This window comes from Dryobates pubescens, chromosome 6, assembly GCF_014839835.1.
Source record: "Dryobates pubescens isolate bDryPub1 chromosome 6, bDryPub1.pri, whole genome shotgun sequence".
NCBI classification, from domain to species: Eukaryota; Metazoa; Chordata; class Aves; order Piciformes; family Picidae; genus Dryobates; species Dryobates pubescens.
In genome coordinates this window covers 20,199,667-20,213,912 of record NC_071617.1, presented here as the reverse complement: position 1 = coordinate 20,213,912, position 14,246 = coordinate 20,199,667, and the positions used below count along the sequence as shown (strand labels likewise).

The 14,246-nt window shown below is 38.4% G+C and overlaps 1 protein-coding gene across 1 annotated transcript in view; it reads right to left on the bottom strand.

The window, feature by feature from the left end:
* Positions 1-14,246, bottom strand: part of SYNE1 (spectrin repeat containing nuclear envelope protein 1) — a 259,224-nt gene that overhangs the window by 84,821 nt on the left and 160,157 nt on the right. Inside the window, exons 93-99 of the mRNA XM_054162702.1 lie at positions 13,276-13,440; positions 12,331-12,492; positions 11,155-11,349; positions 7,632-7,805; positions 5,585-5,776; positions 1,252-1,383; positions 555-661 (exon numbers count right to left, since the gene is read on the bottom strand). Of these exons, the coding sequence (XP_054018677.1) occupies positions 555-661; positions 1,252-1,383; positions 5,585-5,776; positions 7,632-7,805; positions 11,155-11,349; positions 12,331-12,492; positions 13,276-13,440 (1,127 nt within the window). The remainder of the gene's footprint in view (positions 1-554; positions 662-1,251; positions 1,384-5,584; positions 5,777-7,631; positions 7,806-11,154; positions 11,350-12,330; positions 12,493-13,275; positions 13,441-14,246) is intronic.

Sequence of the window (14,246 nt, the reverse complement as noted above, 5' to 3'; positions counted from 1 at the left end):
CGGAGCTTACTGAGTACAGTTTCAGCCTTCTCTAGGATAGAAGCCTCCCCTAGTAAGGGCAAAGGTTTTTAAAGACATCTACTTCCTCTGTAAATGGGAAAGTGTGCAAGAAATTACAGACCAGAGATGAAATTTGAAACACATTAGGCCTCAAAAGGAAAATATTTACTAACTGTAGGAAAAAGGAAAGCAATGAGTAACTCCTCTGGGAAGATCTCATTACAAAGGCAGACCACAATACTTTAGAGATCAGCTATGATCATATACCAATGCTGGACCCTAAAGCTATGGTAACTGATCCATTGCTTGTCTAGTGAATCCTACTAGCTTGTAATTTTAGTATCATGTTTGCAAATAAGAACAAAAGGAATTGCTAGATGCTGATGTTAATCTCTTAGCATAAATCAGTTTATGTAACTACATCATTAGAGTGAACTATAAACCAGGACTCTAGTATTCTAGGTACTATATAAAAATGCTTAAAAAAAATATTAGAGCATCATATGCAGAAAAATCATAGAAATTCACTTTGCAAAAAACACATGAAAGCACACCTTATACACACGCCTTCTGGAGAACCTTGCTGTGTTAGGATTTCTTCTCCACGGCATGCTACTGACCGAAGTAGGTTCTTCTGCTCTTCTAGCTCTTGTTCCAGCTCCTAAAAGAGCAAGTTGAAAAAATCAAAACAAAACTAAAACAGATTGGCTTTGCCTTGGAAGTATATGTCAATATTGCATGACTGCTATGCAAAGATAATGGAGCTATTTCTGATACAGCTCGCTTGTGCACCAAAGCTGGGCAGTCTTCACCCAGAGACACATAACCTGGGCTGTTGAACTACTTCTGCAGTCTCTGGAATCTAACCTAGTGAGGGTGTCCGTGTGTCATGCAACACAACACACCTGGTAATGTGTGCACCGCTGCTTCTACAAACACAACACTGATTACTATTTTGAGCAAATGCCATCAACTCCTTAGAGTAACTTCAAGGGCTGACTCCACTTATTTGTACTAATGGACAACAGAAGCACGGAGTGATTAAGTGAGTTGATCATGGTCACCCAGAATGTCTAGTCTGCCTGGCTGTTATAGATATGAAAGAGTGACCTCAGCTACATCATTACAAAAGCACTGAGTAAGAAGTGGTGTAAAAAATTAGGATTTCAGAGGAAATATTCACAAGAGTGGCTCAGCTACAGTGTTAACCACAGTCTAAAGCCAGGAGTGAAAGAAATGCAAAATACTAACTTTCTGTTGCTGCAGGGTGCTCTGCTGTTGTTGTGTACGAGTGGTTCTTGCTTGTGCCAGCCATTCTTGGACACTGGGACTCTGTGAGGAAACGAAGTCCAGATTGCTCTCCTCCTTTTCTTGTAACGAGCCCTGCTTTAAGAGTAAGAACCAAAGATTTTACAAAATCTGTTCCATTTCTAGGGAATGGGCATGTACGAATCATTAATTCAAAACACCTGATGTAGCATCACCTTCCACCTTCCCAGCTAGCGGCTCACACAGATACTGAAGCAAGCAATGACTTTAGATTTCTGACTTTCAGTGGTCATTAGTTACAAGCAAGAAAGCATCTCTAAAAATGTAAAAATAAACACACGCAACTGCAGTTACCAGAATCACAGACCAGAGATCAGAAACCATGCACATTTGTGTTAAGATTGTTATGCTTCTCCTAAAACACAGTGCTGACCTGTAACAGAGGGTGCAGCTTTATTTGGCAGTGCAGGGAATCAACAGGTTGCATCTACCAGGTTGTCAGTCTAATTAAAGCCAGTTTTTTTGTGTGTAACTGAAAACCACAGAATGGCTGTCATTCTGGTAAAAACTTATTTATCAACAAGTATGTAATTCTGTTGGTAGCTGGCAGAAACAGTCAGCTAACAACAGACAATACAGAAACAGTAAAGACGGGTAAGAGAGACCAAACCACAAAATGTTATAATAGAAAAGCAAAAGCAACAGCTCCTTCATTCATGCTCCTATCATTATGCTTCTCCAATATGACTATTTTGACAGGCTTTCTGTGTAAGCAAAGCAAAAAAGAGCATATGCCTTAATAGTTCAAAAATCTGCTTTATCAGGTTCTTCACTTCTGAAATCCACGCTGGCTGTGAATTTAAATTATTTTATCAGTCAATGTATTCAAATGTAAGGATTTTAAGACACTTGGCCTAATGTCAAAGACAGACTTGTGGGTCTGGTTAGATCTGCACACCTCTGTGGATATATTTAATATTGCAAGTATGTGCTAACTCTAGAATTTGCAATCTTTTCTTTCTATTAAAAAAAACCAACAACAAAGCTTCAAGAGCTAAAGCTGGGTCTTAAATCCTCTAAAATTTTGTCTATAAATCTCATTTTTGTAGGATTCACATTTTGTTCATGATTCACCCTGTATTCTAAATAGAATTCAAACATTACAGCAGGCTCTCAAAAAACCCCCAAAAAACCCAAAACAAAAAACCCACAAAAAAATACAACACCAAACCAAAACAACCAAACCAACCAAACTACAACACATTCCATCTTCCAGGGAACCTTTGTCTAAAGGGACCAGCAGGGCCAAACATGGCTGAGGAAGTCCTTCTCGCCCTCCTGCTCTTTATACTAACAACTGGAACAGATCTTTGCTACCAATGTTTGTGCCACCAGGCACTGAAACAGCCAAGTTTTGCAAACAGTAGATGTTAGGTGAAAGAAATAACTAATTAGTGTTAGAGTATATGAATTGGTTGGCTGAGGCCTTGACCAGTCAAGTCGGGCTGAGAGGTAGCCCTGCCTATGGCAAGGACGTTGGAGTAGGTGATCTCTAAGGTCCCTTCTGACCTAAGCCATTCTATAATTCTATGATATAAACTGAAAGAGGAGCAAAACTAGCAAGCAGGTCATTGAGAGCTGGAAATTACCATTAGCTGCTGCTCTATGAAACAATTTTATTTTGCTAAGTTGTCAGATTGCAGGTGAATTTTACTACTGTACTTTGTAGAAACAAGTTCTTGGAAAAGCTGGTTGGAATGTGTCATTGTAGTGTACCAGAATAGGCAAAAAAAAACCCTATTATGTGAAGGATAAAGTGGGTCTGAAATTTTTATTTTTCTATTAAAAGTGAGAACTGTAAAAAACCCCAACCTGCTTCATTTTATATGCTACGGGGAAAAGACTGTTTGACTTGTAAATTTATTTGAAGAATAGTATCTCATTCTTCATTGCATTTGGGCAGCTGATTTCAGTTAGATTTCAAGTCTCCTCTTTTCTGAAAGAAAGGGTTGAAAAGCTGCAATTTTGAAGTTATAATAAGACAAATACTAGTCCCATAGTTCCTGCAATGGTAGAGAGTAAAGTGGATTGTGTCATTTGCCAACATGCTATTGTGTGTAGTTTTAAATCAAAATTATTTGTGAATCAAATTTTATCACTCTCAAACCACCAAGTGGAAGTTTGAAAAAATACACTTTCATTTTTATTTGAATTCTGTCTGAAGAAACATGTTTCACATTTACTTTAAATAGCCAGGGAAAATAAATGCATGAAGCTTCCTCTCCAGTACAGAAATAATTGGAAATTTCCTGAAGAAAATGGTGACAGAATTAATCTTTCAAAGGGGTATGTCAGGCATATTTGCTTTGTGGAACTGAAGTGGTCCCTCAGACACACACACGCACTTTGTAATAAGAACTGAAGAATCACAGTGTTTTTTACTGCAGAATTCTATTGCTTTGGTTTTATATGAAGTCTATTTATTTTTATTGTCCCTAAGTCAGAGGCAACGTTTTATGTGTATTTCAGAGTGATTGAAAAATACTACATTTGGAATCAATGTAGTCTGGAACTCTCTTTTATGCAGTAGTTTCTGATAAATTTCACTGCTTTATTTTATGGACAAAGGAGTTGGGTTAAAATTATCAGAAAAAAATGAAATTGCTGCAAGGTAGTCACAGAATCTCGCACTGACTCTACAAAACCATGTGCTACAGGAATAACAGATATGCTGAAATATAGAATAGAGTAGAATAGAATAGAATTAACTAGTTTGGAAAAGACCTTTGGGGGCATCCTAGCCTATGCCACTGGCAATTCCAGGTTTATCAGTACATTTAGAGATGTGCAAGTGTGAAATTCTTACATTCACAAGCAACACTGCTGTTAGCTCGTAATGCTTCTCAGGGATAGTAATGGCAGAGGATACAAGTTAATGCATTTTTGGGCATCTCACGCTCTGAATCTCAGTCTACGAGACACACAGTTTAAACAAAAAACATTATAGAATTTCTCTTTTGAAAAAAAATGCTCACTGAAAATTTGAAGATGTTATACTGCCTATATATAGTTTCTTCTATGAACTCTAAGTCCCAATAAGTTTGCAATTTATAAAGAAACTTAAGGATTGCATGCATGTAGCACCTTAAATGATTAATATTCTACATGTAGAAATTCTTTTATTGTTGTTTTGATATTAGAAAAAACATTCAAAAATCTGTTTTAAAAGTTTAAGGAAACTAACCCACACCATTTTATTTTAAAATATATCATGCCTGTTTTAAAACGAAGCAGAATCGAGTACTATTTGCCGATGTGCTGCTGGTAACACTTTTCATTTGACTCATTACAAGATTTAGTATGCAAGAAAAACATGAACTTACTTAACCATAGAGGCAATAAGAAATAATACTTGGGGTTTTTCTTCTTTTCCCCTCCTCCCTCACCCCGTTCTTTTCTTTATGAAGCTATAACTTTTTTAGTTATCCAGTTGCTTTGGACTAAAAATAGTTCTTAGCATGTCAAGTGACTTTTCAAGCTAACCTCTCAGTAGACTTTAATCTGCCTTACAAGCTAGAAATCTTTGAAGCTTATCATGTTTAATTTGCACAGCAAAGCTCAGAAAAGATGTAAAAGAAAAAGGGGAGAGGGAGTCACAGCAGGGCAAGCAAATTCAAAACCAGGTGGTCATATTACATGGTTGGGTTTCTCATACACATTCAGTTCTCCACATGCTAGTTTAACCTAAAGAACAACCAAAACCAACTGTTAAATAAAATGAACTAGTGACTATAAGCTTACCAACACTGCTAGGAATAGAAACATAGGACAAGCCTGAGGTAAAAATGTACTTTTGTTTGTATAATATTTAGCAATGATGCCATTAATTATTAGCCATATTTAAAAATATTACATTATCTTTATGTTATCTGTTCACAGTGCTATGCACACTGTACAAAGGAAAACATGTATTTAGGATTGTCCTTTTGTGAAGGGTGGGATCCTGCCCCATAACACATGCAATCTAAAGGGACTGGAATAGAGTATATTCAGACCAAGCTAATAATTTATCTACTTCATCATTGCCCTTTCAATGAGTATTCTGAGTTTAGGATAGTTTCCCCGTGAAGTGGCTTGAAAACAGTAAGATAAAAATTGCTAAGCAATTCTCCATTTTGGAGTGTAATTCTACTTACTAACTAGCTCAAACAGAATCAGTAGAATACTTTCCCCTTTTTCCCCCAGTTGCATAAAACTACTATGAAACCCCCCAACCTCTTGCTCACCATGAAGGCAACTGGAATGAGTCACTTACCCGAATGTTGATCTGTTTGTCATGGAGCACTCTCTGCAGCTCCAGCAGGCTGCTCTTCAGTGTCCTGAGCTTCACAGCCAGCTGTTCTGCCTCATCCTTGGTGTGAGCCTTCCCCTCCATAAGCAAGTTCTCATTGTGCACAGACAACTCTGATAAGGCTACAACCTTCTGCTCTATTTCAACCAGCATGTTCTGCAGCAGCAAAAACAAAGAACCAAATTCATACATTTTCCAGCACCTGCCACGTTTTCTGGCAAGACGACCTGTGGCCTACTACACTTGCTGCCAATCTAAAGGCAAGTCAAATATCATTGCTTTGCCTTCCAGTCCCTTTCAGAGACATTGCAAATATGCTTGCAAATGTCTGCACTTGCCATTTCTGTCTGCAACCTTTTCCAAAATATTAAATTAAAAAGTTCTTTGAAACAAAGGATTTGTTGTAGAGAAGATGCTCTTTATTTGCATTTTATAAATGTAAGGGTGGCTAAGATGCTAAATTGACATCCATACTGACAAGAAACAGCACACAGCTAGTTATTTCATTCCTCTTCTTTCAAGTATGTTGAGTGAAATGCTTCCCACCTCTTCCTATGTATTGCTCTGCCTGTGCTGATAAGCTTGTCGTCTCACTATTTGCTCATTCTGATTGGTGCCTGATGGACTTAAGGATTTCTGTATAATCCTCTTTAGTCTAAAGAGAGACTTAAAGTGACAAATCTCTGGCATGTTTACTCTCAAAAGCTACTTTCCTGACAGTCCATTAACCATTCATGTATTACATAGTGCATATTTTCATTTTCCAAACTCAAAGCTCATATAATTCTTGCTCTAAAACCTAGCCTGACATGTTTCCATAGCAACCATCAAGTATAAACTTGCAAAAATTTCTCCTGAAGGAATGTGTGCAGAATAAGATGGTCAGAGTTTCTAAAAAGTTTTAAAAGTATAGGACTTTATACAAACTTACTGTTTTGAGATTTTAAGAACTAGCAAAAGAACATCAATATCAGCTTTTAAACGAAGTTAATCGCCCTTTTAAAATCTGAATTTCCAACTAATTATCTTAATTACTGGTTTGTTTAAGTTCACAGGCTTTATTTACATACAACAAACAGCTCCTAAGGATGGGTGATGAAAGAATACTTGACAGTGAGCAGACTGAAAATTCCAATAATGAAGCAATGTTGGTGGAAATCTAACTAGATATTTAATTCATTGGACTTATATGAAACTTAACTCACAATTATCCTAAAGTAGTGAGATCCTCACACTTTACTATGTAAAGAGATCTTTTATCCACCTCTCTCTTGTGCACCTTGTAATTTTGATTGTAATGATCATACAGTTCATAACTCCCACTAATTTGAGAATTTGGATGTTATGACTGATCCAAGTCTTGCTAATAAAACTATTTGCAGTTAATTCTGTTGCAGCAAAATGTTTGTACTCAATCATTTTGGGGTTCTGGATTAATGAATATTAAATTCATCAAAACAGTAACTATTGATGATTATTCTTTAGAATACGAGTATGGATTACTCCTGAAGAAAACAACACTGTCCCCACACACCACTGCTACTGTGAAGGTGTTCCTCAGCCGGAACAGGAATAGGAAAGTACACTGCAGTTGTCTTCACACCTAGCAAGTTGAAGAACTCTAACTTGAGTGGAGCAGGACCAGCAAGTGACGTGAATACAAGGCCTTTAAACTAAACCAAAGAAGTGCTCTCCAAAACCTGTACAGCTACAAATGTTCTTTCAGTCACATTATTTTATTCTCCTATTGGTATGTTTACATGTGCATTCTAAAGCATTATTTGCAATCTTTAACAAGAAATGAAGGCTATATTTTATTTCACAAATCACAGATGAAGCTAACTTGATTATATATTAGGTGCTAAGCAGCTCAGAAACTTCTTCCCCACTAATAGGCTGGCTCATCCTGCTCAGTAATGGTCTTAACATTAACGCTCCATATTTGCTTCTTCCTTCAGATAAAGTTATGTCCGTCCTGTTTGTCTAAACATTACAGAACTGATAATTTTACCTGACAGTCTACCAGCTGTGCTTCCATGTCCATAGGTTCCTCAGCAGTAACCAGGGTGGTGTCTAGTGTTGCTCGGGTATTAAGTAACCAGTGATCAAGTTCATCAGCTTCACAACGGTACCTTTGAAGAGCCTGTTCTTGCCGCTGTTCTTCCAACTGCTCATTCAGTTTTTCCTAAAGGTACAAAATATATTTTACTTTTTGAAAGAAACAGATCACTACCATCACTTAAAAAAAATACTTCCCTTCCTGTCTCTCACAAATTCTATACAGTATTGTAAGCCCTTTCTTTTATAATATGGAAGCTTTCAATTGATGAGGATGCTTTTCTGGTGACTGAAATTGTTTCAGTTCACTCACTGTACTTCTGCTTCCTTCAGTAGATCTCTGCTAAGTCTTTTCTGTCTTTGCTCTCCTTTGGGTTTCCTCCCATGTTGATTCAATTTGCTCAACCATCAGCAGGCTGTTAGCTTTATTGTCTTTCAAAAGAGGCACAACAAGGGTACTTCAAGGACCTAACAGTATCCACTGGTGGGTCTTTGGTGTAACCACTGTGGGTAAAAAGAAGACTGAAGAGCTGTCTACCTTATCTACGTGTCTTCCTCTTGGGGGATACCTGTGATGTGGGGTGTAGAAACTGGTCCATTCATTGCAGTCAAGGAGTGTTGAGCAAGACCCATTCCCCTTTTGAGAATCCCATACAAATTTGATGAATGGCTGAACAGCTGGGCCCAGAGATGGTGAACAGGAGCACAAAGCCTAGTGAGGGCCCAGTAGAAAGTCACAGTAAATTTACTGATGACACAAAACAGAGAAGTAGTTGCTAGTCCAGAAGGTTGTGCTGCCATCCAGATGGATCCTCATAAGCTGAAAAAATAGACTAATGGGAACCTCATAAAGTTGAGCAATGTCCTGCACCTGGGAAAGTAAAGCCCCAAGCACTGGTACATACTGGACGCCAGCTAGCTGTGAAGTAACTTGGCAGAAAAGGATCTGGAGGTCGTGGTGGACACCAAACTGAACATGACCCAGCAACGGGCTCCTGTGGCAAAGAAAGCTAATGGCACCTTGGATTGTATTAAGAGTGTTGCCAACAGGCTGAGGGAAGTGATCCTTCCTCTCTACTTAACACTGGGTTGTCCACAGGTGGAGTATTGTGTCTATTTTTGGGCTCCCCAGTACCAGAGAGCCTAAGAACTGGAAAGAATAGAGGGGATTTTCAGGAACAAGAAACAGATAGAATGGAATGGTCAGAGGATTCCTACACATATCAAATAAAGCAGGACCTAAGCATGCTGCAAATGGTATGGAACAAGAGAAGACTGTACTGGTTGTGGTGAGCTTGGAATTAACTTAATTGCAGCCTGCACAGTGCTGTGCTTTGCACATGTGGCTAAAACTGTGCTGATAATATAGCAACATTTGGGCTGGTGCTGACCAGTGCCTGCACAGCATTAAGGTTTTTCTTCCAACTGCCCCTCACAAATGCCAGTAGGCTGGGGATGGGCAGAAAGCTGGGAAAGGACACAGCTAAAACAGCTGACTTGAACTGACCAAAGGGATTCTCCATCCCATGAGATCATGCTCAGCAATAAAAGCTCATGGAAAAGTGGGGAGGGGGATGGCATTTGTAGTTATGGTGTTTGCCTTCCCAGGCAACTGTTACATATGCTGACACTGCTTTCCAGGAAACTGGTTGAACATCTGACTGTTGATGAGGAAGCAGGGTGAGTAAGTTCCTCATTTTCCTTTGCTTGCATAGACAATTTTTCCTTAGCCTATTAAGCTCTCATTATCTTGATCCATTAGGCTTTTAGCCTGACTTTTAATTTGTCCCCATCTCACAAATGAGGGGAATAAGGGTGAGTGTTTGGTTGCTGGCCATGGTCAACCTACCACACTTCAGAGCTGTATGCACAGGGCAAATCCCTTACATGGGGAAAAGTGTGCACATTTCCAAATGCTTAATTTTAATGGGAAAATTGATAACTGAATGTTAGAATAATTTAAAGAATAATGATAGCTTTTAAATATCTCAGTCTAGAGCTGAACAGTTCTCAAGCTCTAGTTATTTCAATCACTTGCACAGGAAGAACTATTGCCAATTCACACTCTCAACAGCAAAAAGTTTTAATTACCTGTTTCATCTGTGTTCCTACATTTACATATCTACACTGTTCTGGAAGATTTTGTCTATGAAACCACATCTAAAAAGTGCACAGGTTAAAGTCTATTTTCTACAATATTGTCTACATACCATACATATTTCTTAGCCCAGCTTACTGTGGGATCGTAATTAAGATTAGTATATTTGACTCATGAAATTCACATGAAATTATTAGTCAGCATGTCCTCCTAGGTGTCCTGAATGGTCAAGCCCCAAAACATGCCCTAATCCAGACAATGGGCTAAGCACATGTGTACATGCAAACCTGGACATTTCCTGGGTCCAGATGGTCCAGGTATATGTGTAGCACATGTAATTAACCTTGTAATACACCTGTGAACTGTGTGCACCCCTGGCCATGTTTGGATATGCCCCCTCCTATAGGTTCAGCTACCAGGTTTCTCTGTTACCAATGGGCATTGTCTTCGGACAGTATTGAAACCAGCCAAGATGATAGGCAATTGGCCTTGTTCTCACCCAGAAAGCAACAAGAGCTGAATGCTGCTGGAGTAGCAGCTGAAGAGCTTGTCCTAGTACGGCAAACCACACCTGGGCCTTGCACCTGGACCAAGGCAACCAACACTCTGAAAGCCCTGCTCCAGAGACATAAAGGGGAAAAGGCCCGAGAGGATTGAGTCCCAGAACAGCTCACTGCTACAGCCTGTGAACTGTGCAAGAGAGGAGAGATGCCCCTTCGATTTCTATGAGCCAAGAGTTGCTTGAATTATAGTTACAGCATCTGGGAGGATATCAGACAAAGGAGCAAGCCGTGAGTAGCCAGGTAATTTGCTACAGAACCCGCCTTGTGTGAAATCTCAGATCGCAGAACCTTTATTTCCAATTTAAATTGCTGTATTGGAAATTCTCAGATCTGTGCTTAAATCCTTTAACTGTCTTCATATGTGGAATATATGCCCACAACCCAGTAACAGAACCTGTAAATATATTTTGTAACTAAGTTATGATGGTGTGTGAAGATACTACCACCAGAAAAATTAAATATAAAATAAAACATATATATATTTTATTACACTAGGTACTACCAAGGAAATTGTAAGATCCTATATGGGTTAAAAGTTATAGACAGTAAGATCCCAATCCTGCTTCCAGCCCCCTCTTTGTAAGTAAAAGCCTTTTTTTAATTCTGAGAAGTTAAAACCGAGAAAATACTCCTTTTATTCACAAAAAATTGCAATAAGGATCTATTCACTGTCTCAGGTGAATGCACAGAACTAATATAGCTGCAATGATGCAATGGTGACTAAGGACTTCAGTGAAAAGAAGCTCTGCAAGAAGTATCTCTCAAAATCTGGAATGTAATCAAAAGGACCCACTCCTAGAAGTTTTTTCTTGTACCTCTAATAGTTGTCGTTTTCCTGAAGCCTTCATACGAATTGTGGCCATTCGTTCTGCTAAGACTGTGAGAGTGGACTCCAACGCCAACCGATCGGCAGCTTCTGCATCCAGTGGTTCTGAATCCAGCTCCTGGGCTAGTGATTTCTGAAGCTCAGTGATTTCTTCTTGCAACATCAAAATCTCATCCATCAAAGCCTATTTAGAAAAGAAAGCAGAGAAAGTATTTGCTTCATTTACCAGCGAGAAGATAGTGTATCTTAGAAAGCACAGGCTTCTGTGAGAAACAGTGGTGCAATGTATCACTGCTGGTTTCATAGACTAAGAATTTGTAGGGACCAAGTCCTGCTTTTAGATGCTTAAGCTAGGTTTATGCATCTGTTAATTGAAATATAGATGTAATTACTTCTCTTGAATTTCGAACACACCACAAGAATTACATTCTTTTGCTAATATTATACATACAGATTTATTCTTCTAACAAATTTTCTGCAGGGTATTCTAGTAGATACATTGAAGATAATGGACAAGTATGATTATGTATTTGTGAGAGAGAAAAGGGGCATGAGTTACATTACAGCCTGAATCTAGCTGAATTAATTCAGGCAAGTTAGAGCAGATACTTTCCTTTCATGTCTGACACACACTGGATGCACAGGACATCACACAGTGCTACAAAAGTCAAATATTATCCTTTTTTTTAGGTCATGGATATCCTACTGAAATGAGAACCTGCTACACCAGATAGCTTGAAACTATCAGATAGAAGGCTTAGATGATTGCTGCTTGGATGGGTTACCTGATAAAGTATTCCCTTCTTATTCTGAGCTTTGCTTCTCAAGACTTCCCTCAGGAAGGAATTCTTTGCATGCTTTGGTTTGTTTGTTTTAAGAAGGCAAAGACTGCATTTAGATCAACTTAGAATGCATCACTATTGGTTATAATCTTAGTAAATTTGAAAACATTATCAACAATCCGATACATGCTAATAGCTGAAGAACAGCATGTGTAGGTGTCACTCAATACAATCTTTGACCAAAAGATTTCGCTGAAAACTTCTATTGGACAAACTCCTACGATCTATTAGTTTTTCAAAAGGCTCCTTATTAAAAAGGATGTCCATCTCTAGAACAGCAGGAAGTCCAGAAAGGTAAGACATACAGCTAACAAAGTTTATACCTGATGTTCAGCCATCTGACTTTCTGGGCTTTTGGCTGGTTCCAGACTCTCATTTAGCTTGATCTCAGTGGTCTCCATTTTTGTGGATATGGACTGGAGTGTGTCCTGATATTTCTGTTGACGCTCAAGAGCTTCGTAGAGGGTGCGCTGCTTTTCGCTGATCTGAAGAGGAATGGAAGATATAAATTTTGACTTCTGATACAACATTTTCTCTTTTTTCTGCTTCATAAATAAATCCCTAGGCTTATGACACTAGACCCAGAAACTTATAACAAGTTCTCAAAAGTGTAAGTTATAAAGCAAAATATTAATATTTAAAAAGATTTCTGTTTAAAGATCATCAGTCAAATTCTAGGTTTTTTGACTGAAAAAATAGGCTCTATAATATAAACAAGGAAAACACAGGCACATTCTCATGCCTTATTTTAGATTTTATGCACTGAAACACGTGGATGTGCACTACTTGCTAGACAAATAATTCTCAATACCTCATGAGAGCTACTGAGCCTCTGCAAAGAATTAAAATTTATAGTACATGATCAAAACTTTCACTAATTTCATACATCACTGAATGACTATGCTGCACTACCATGTAGAAATGGGTTGACTAAGTATTTTGAGAAACTGGATTCTTGAACCTCTTTTGCCAGCTCATCTAGCATGACTGGATTTCCTTGTAAGGCTACGGAATAAAGTTTGAAAACAGGATTTTGAATGTATGAATGTAACTATCAGCCTGAATGACTTTTTTTTTTTCTTAACGGAGGTTTATCCCACACAAGCTTTGAAACAAAGAACAAAGGCAATATTATATCACAGCTAACAATTTTTGTTACCACCTGAAAAACAAGAATTGCAGAGAAGAATATTGGGCTGAGAAAATTCTTCACAACTTACTCCTCACAATCTAGTTGATTATTTCAAACCCTCCAGATGAAGACTTACCACATTTTTCAGTGTTTCCCAGGAACGCTGCAAATCATCCAATTTGGCAGTAGCAGCTGATTCTAATCCTGGTTCATAAAACTCCTGATTGGCTGTGCTGGGTTGTATTTTAGCAGCTTCTGTCTGCAACTGTTCAGCAGATAAGGCTTGGTAATAAGCAATGTCCTACAAGCACGAAGCACATTATTGCACTTTCAAAATAAAATATGCTCCCCCCATACATATTGCCTCATTGCATATGTCCATCAAAATGAAAGCCATAAAACCAAAACCACCAGGAAACCTCTGAGCCACACAGTAAATTAACATGTAATAGCACATTGAGCATAGCTTGGAACTTCACTAAATGTTCATATGAGCTAGGAGGTGCAGGAGGTAACTGTGGACAGAGATGGCAATGCTGAGAGAGGAGTGCTACAAGTGAGCATACTGTTCAGGCACCACCACAACTACTCATAAGCCATCTCAACAGATAGTGGGTTATGGTATTGCAGATGGCAAAGAATACCACCTTAATGAATACTAGCACAGACAAGGTTAACAGAAGAACCAAGGAATATGCTCAAGGACTATTCAGTGATGTAGAGTATGAAGCACTAGCTTACGGTAAGCCTTCAAACAAAGAGGTACTCTCAAGTAACTTACAGAAGGTAGTGGGGAAAGGGACCAGAAGTGAGAAGGAAAATGGGCAAACATTCAAATGACCATTGAAATGTCAGGATGGAACTCCTTTTTACTGGAACATCTATACCTATGGTATGGGGATTTCTTCAACTATAGCAGGTGACAAAAAGATCTTCAGAAAATGTAAAATTAAGAGAACATGCACGGTATCTCTATTTAAATCACAAAAGCAGACTTGATCACAAGGATTATTTAAAACTGAAACCATGTAGGACAATTACCACCACAGTTACCTGAAGGCGAAAAATGCTGCAACCTTCCATATTCTCACTTAGTAGCCCTATTTA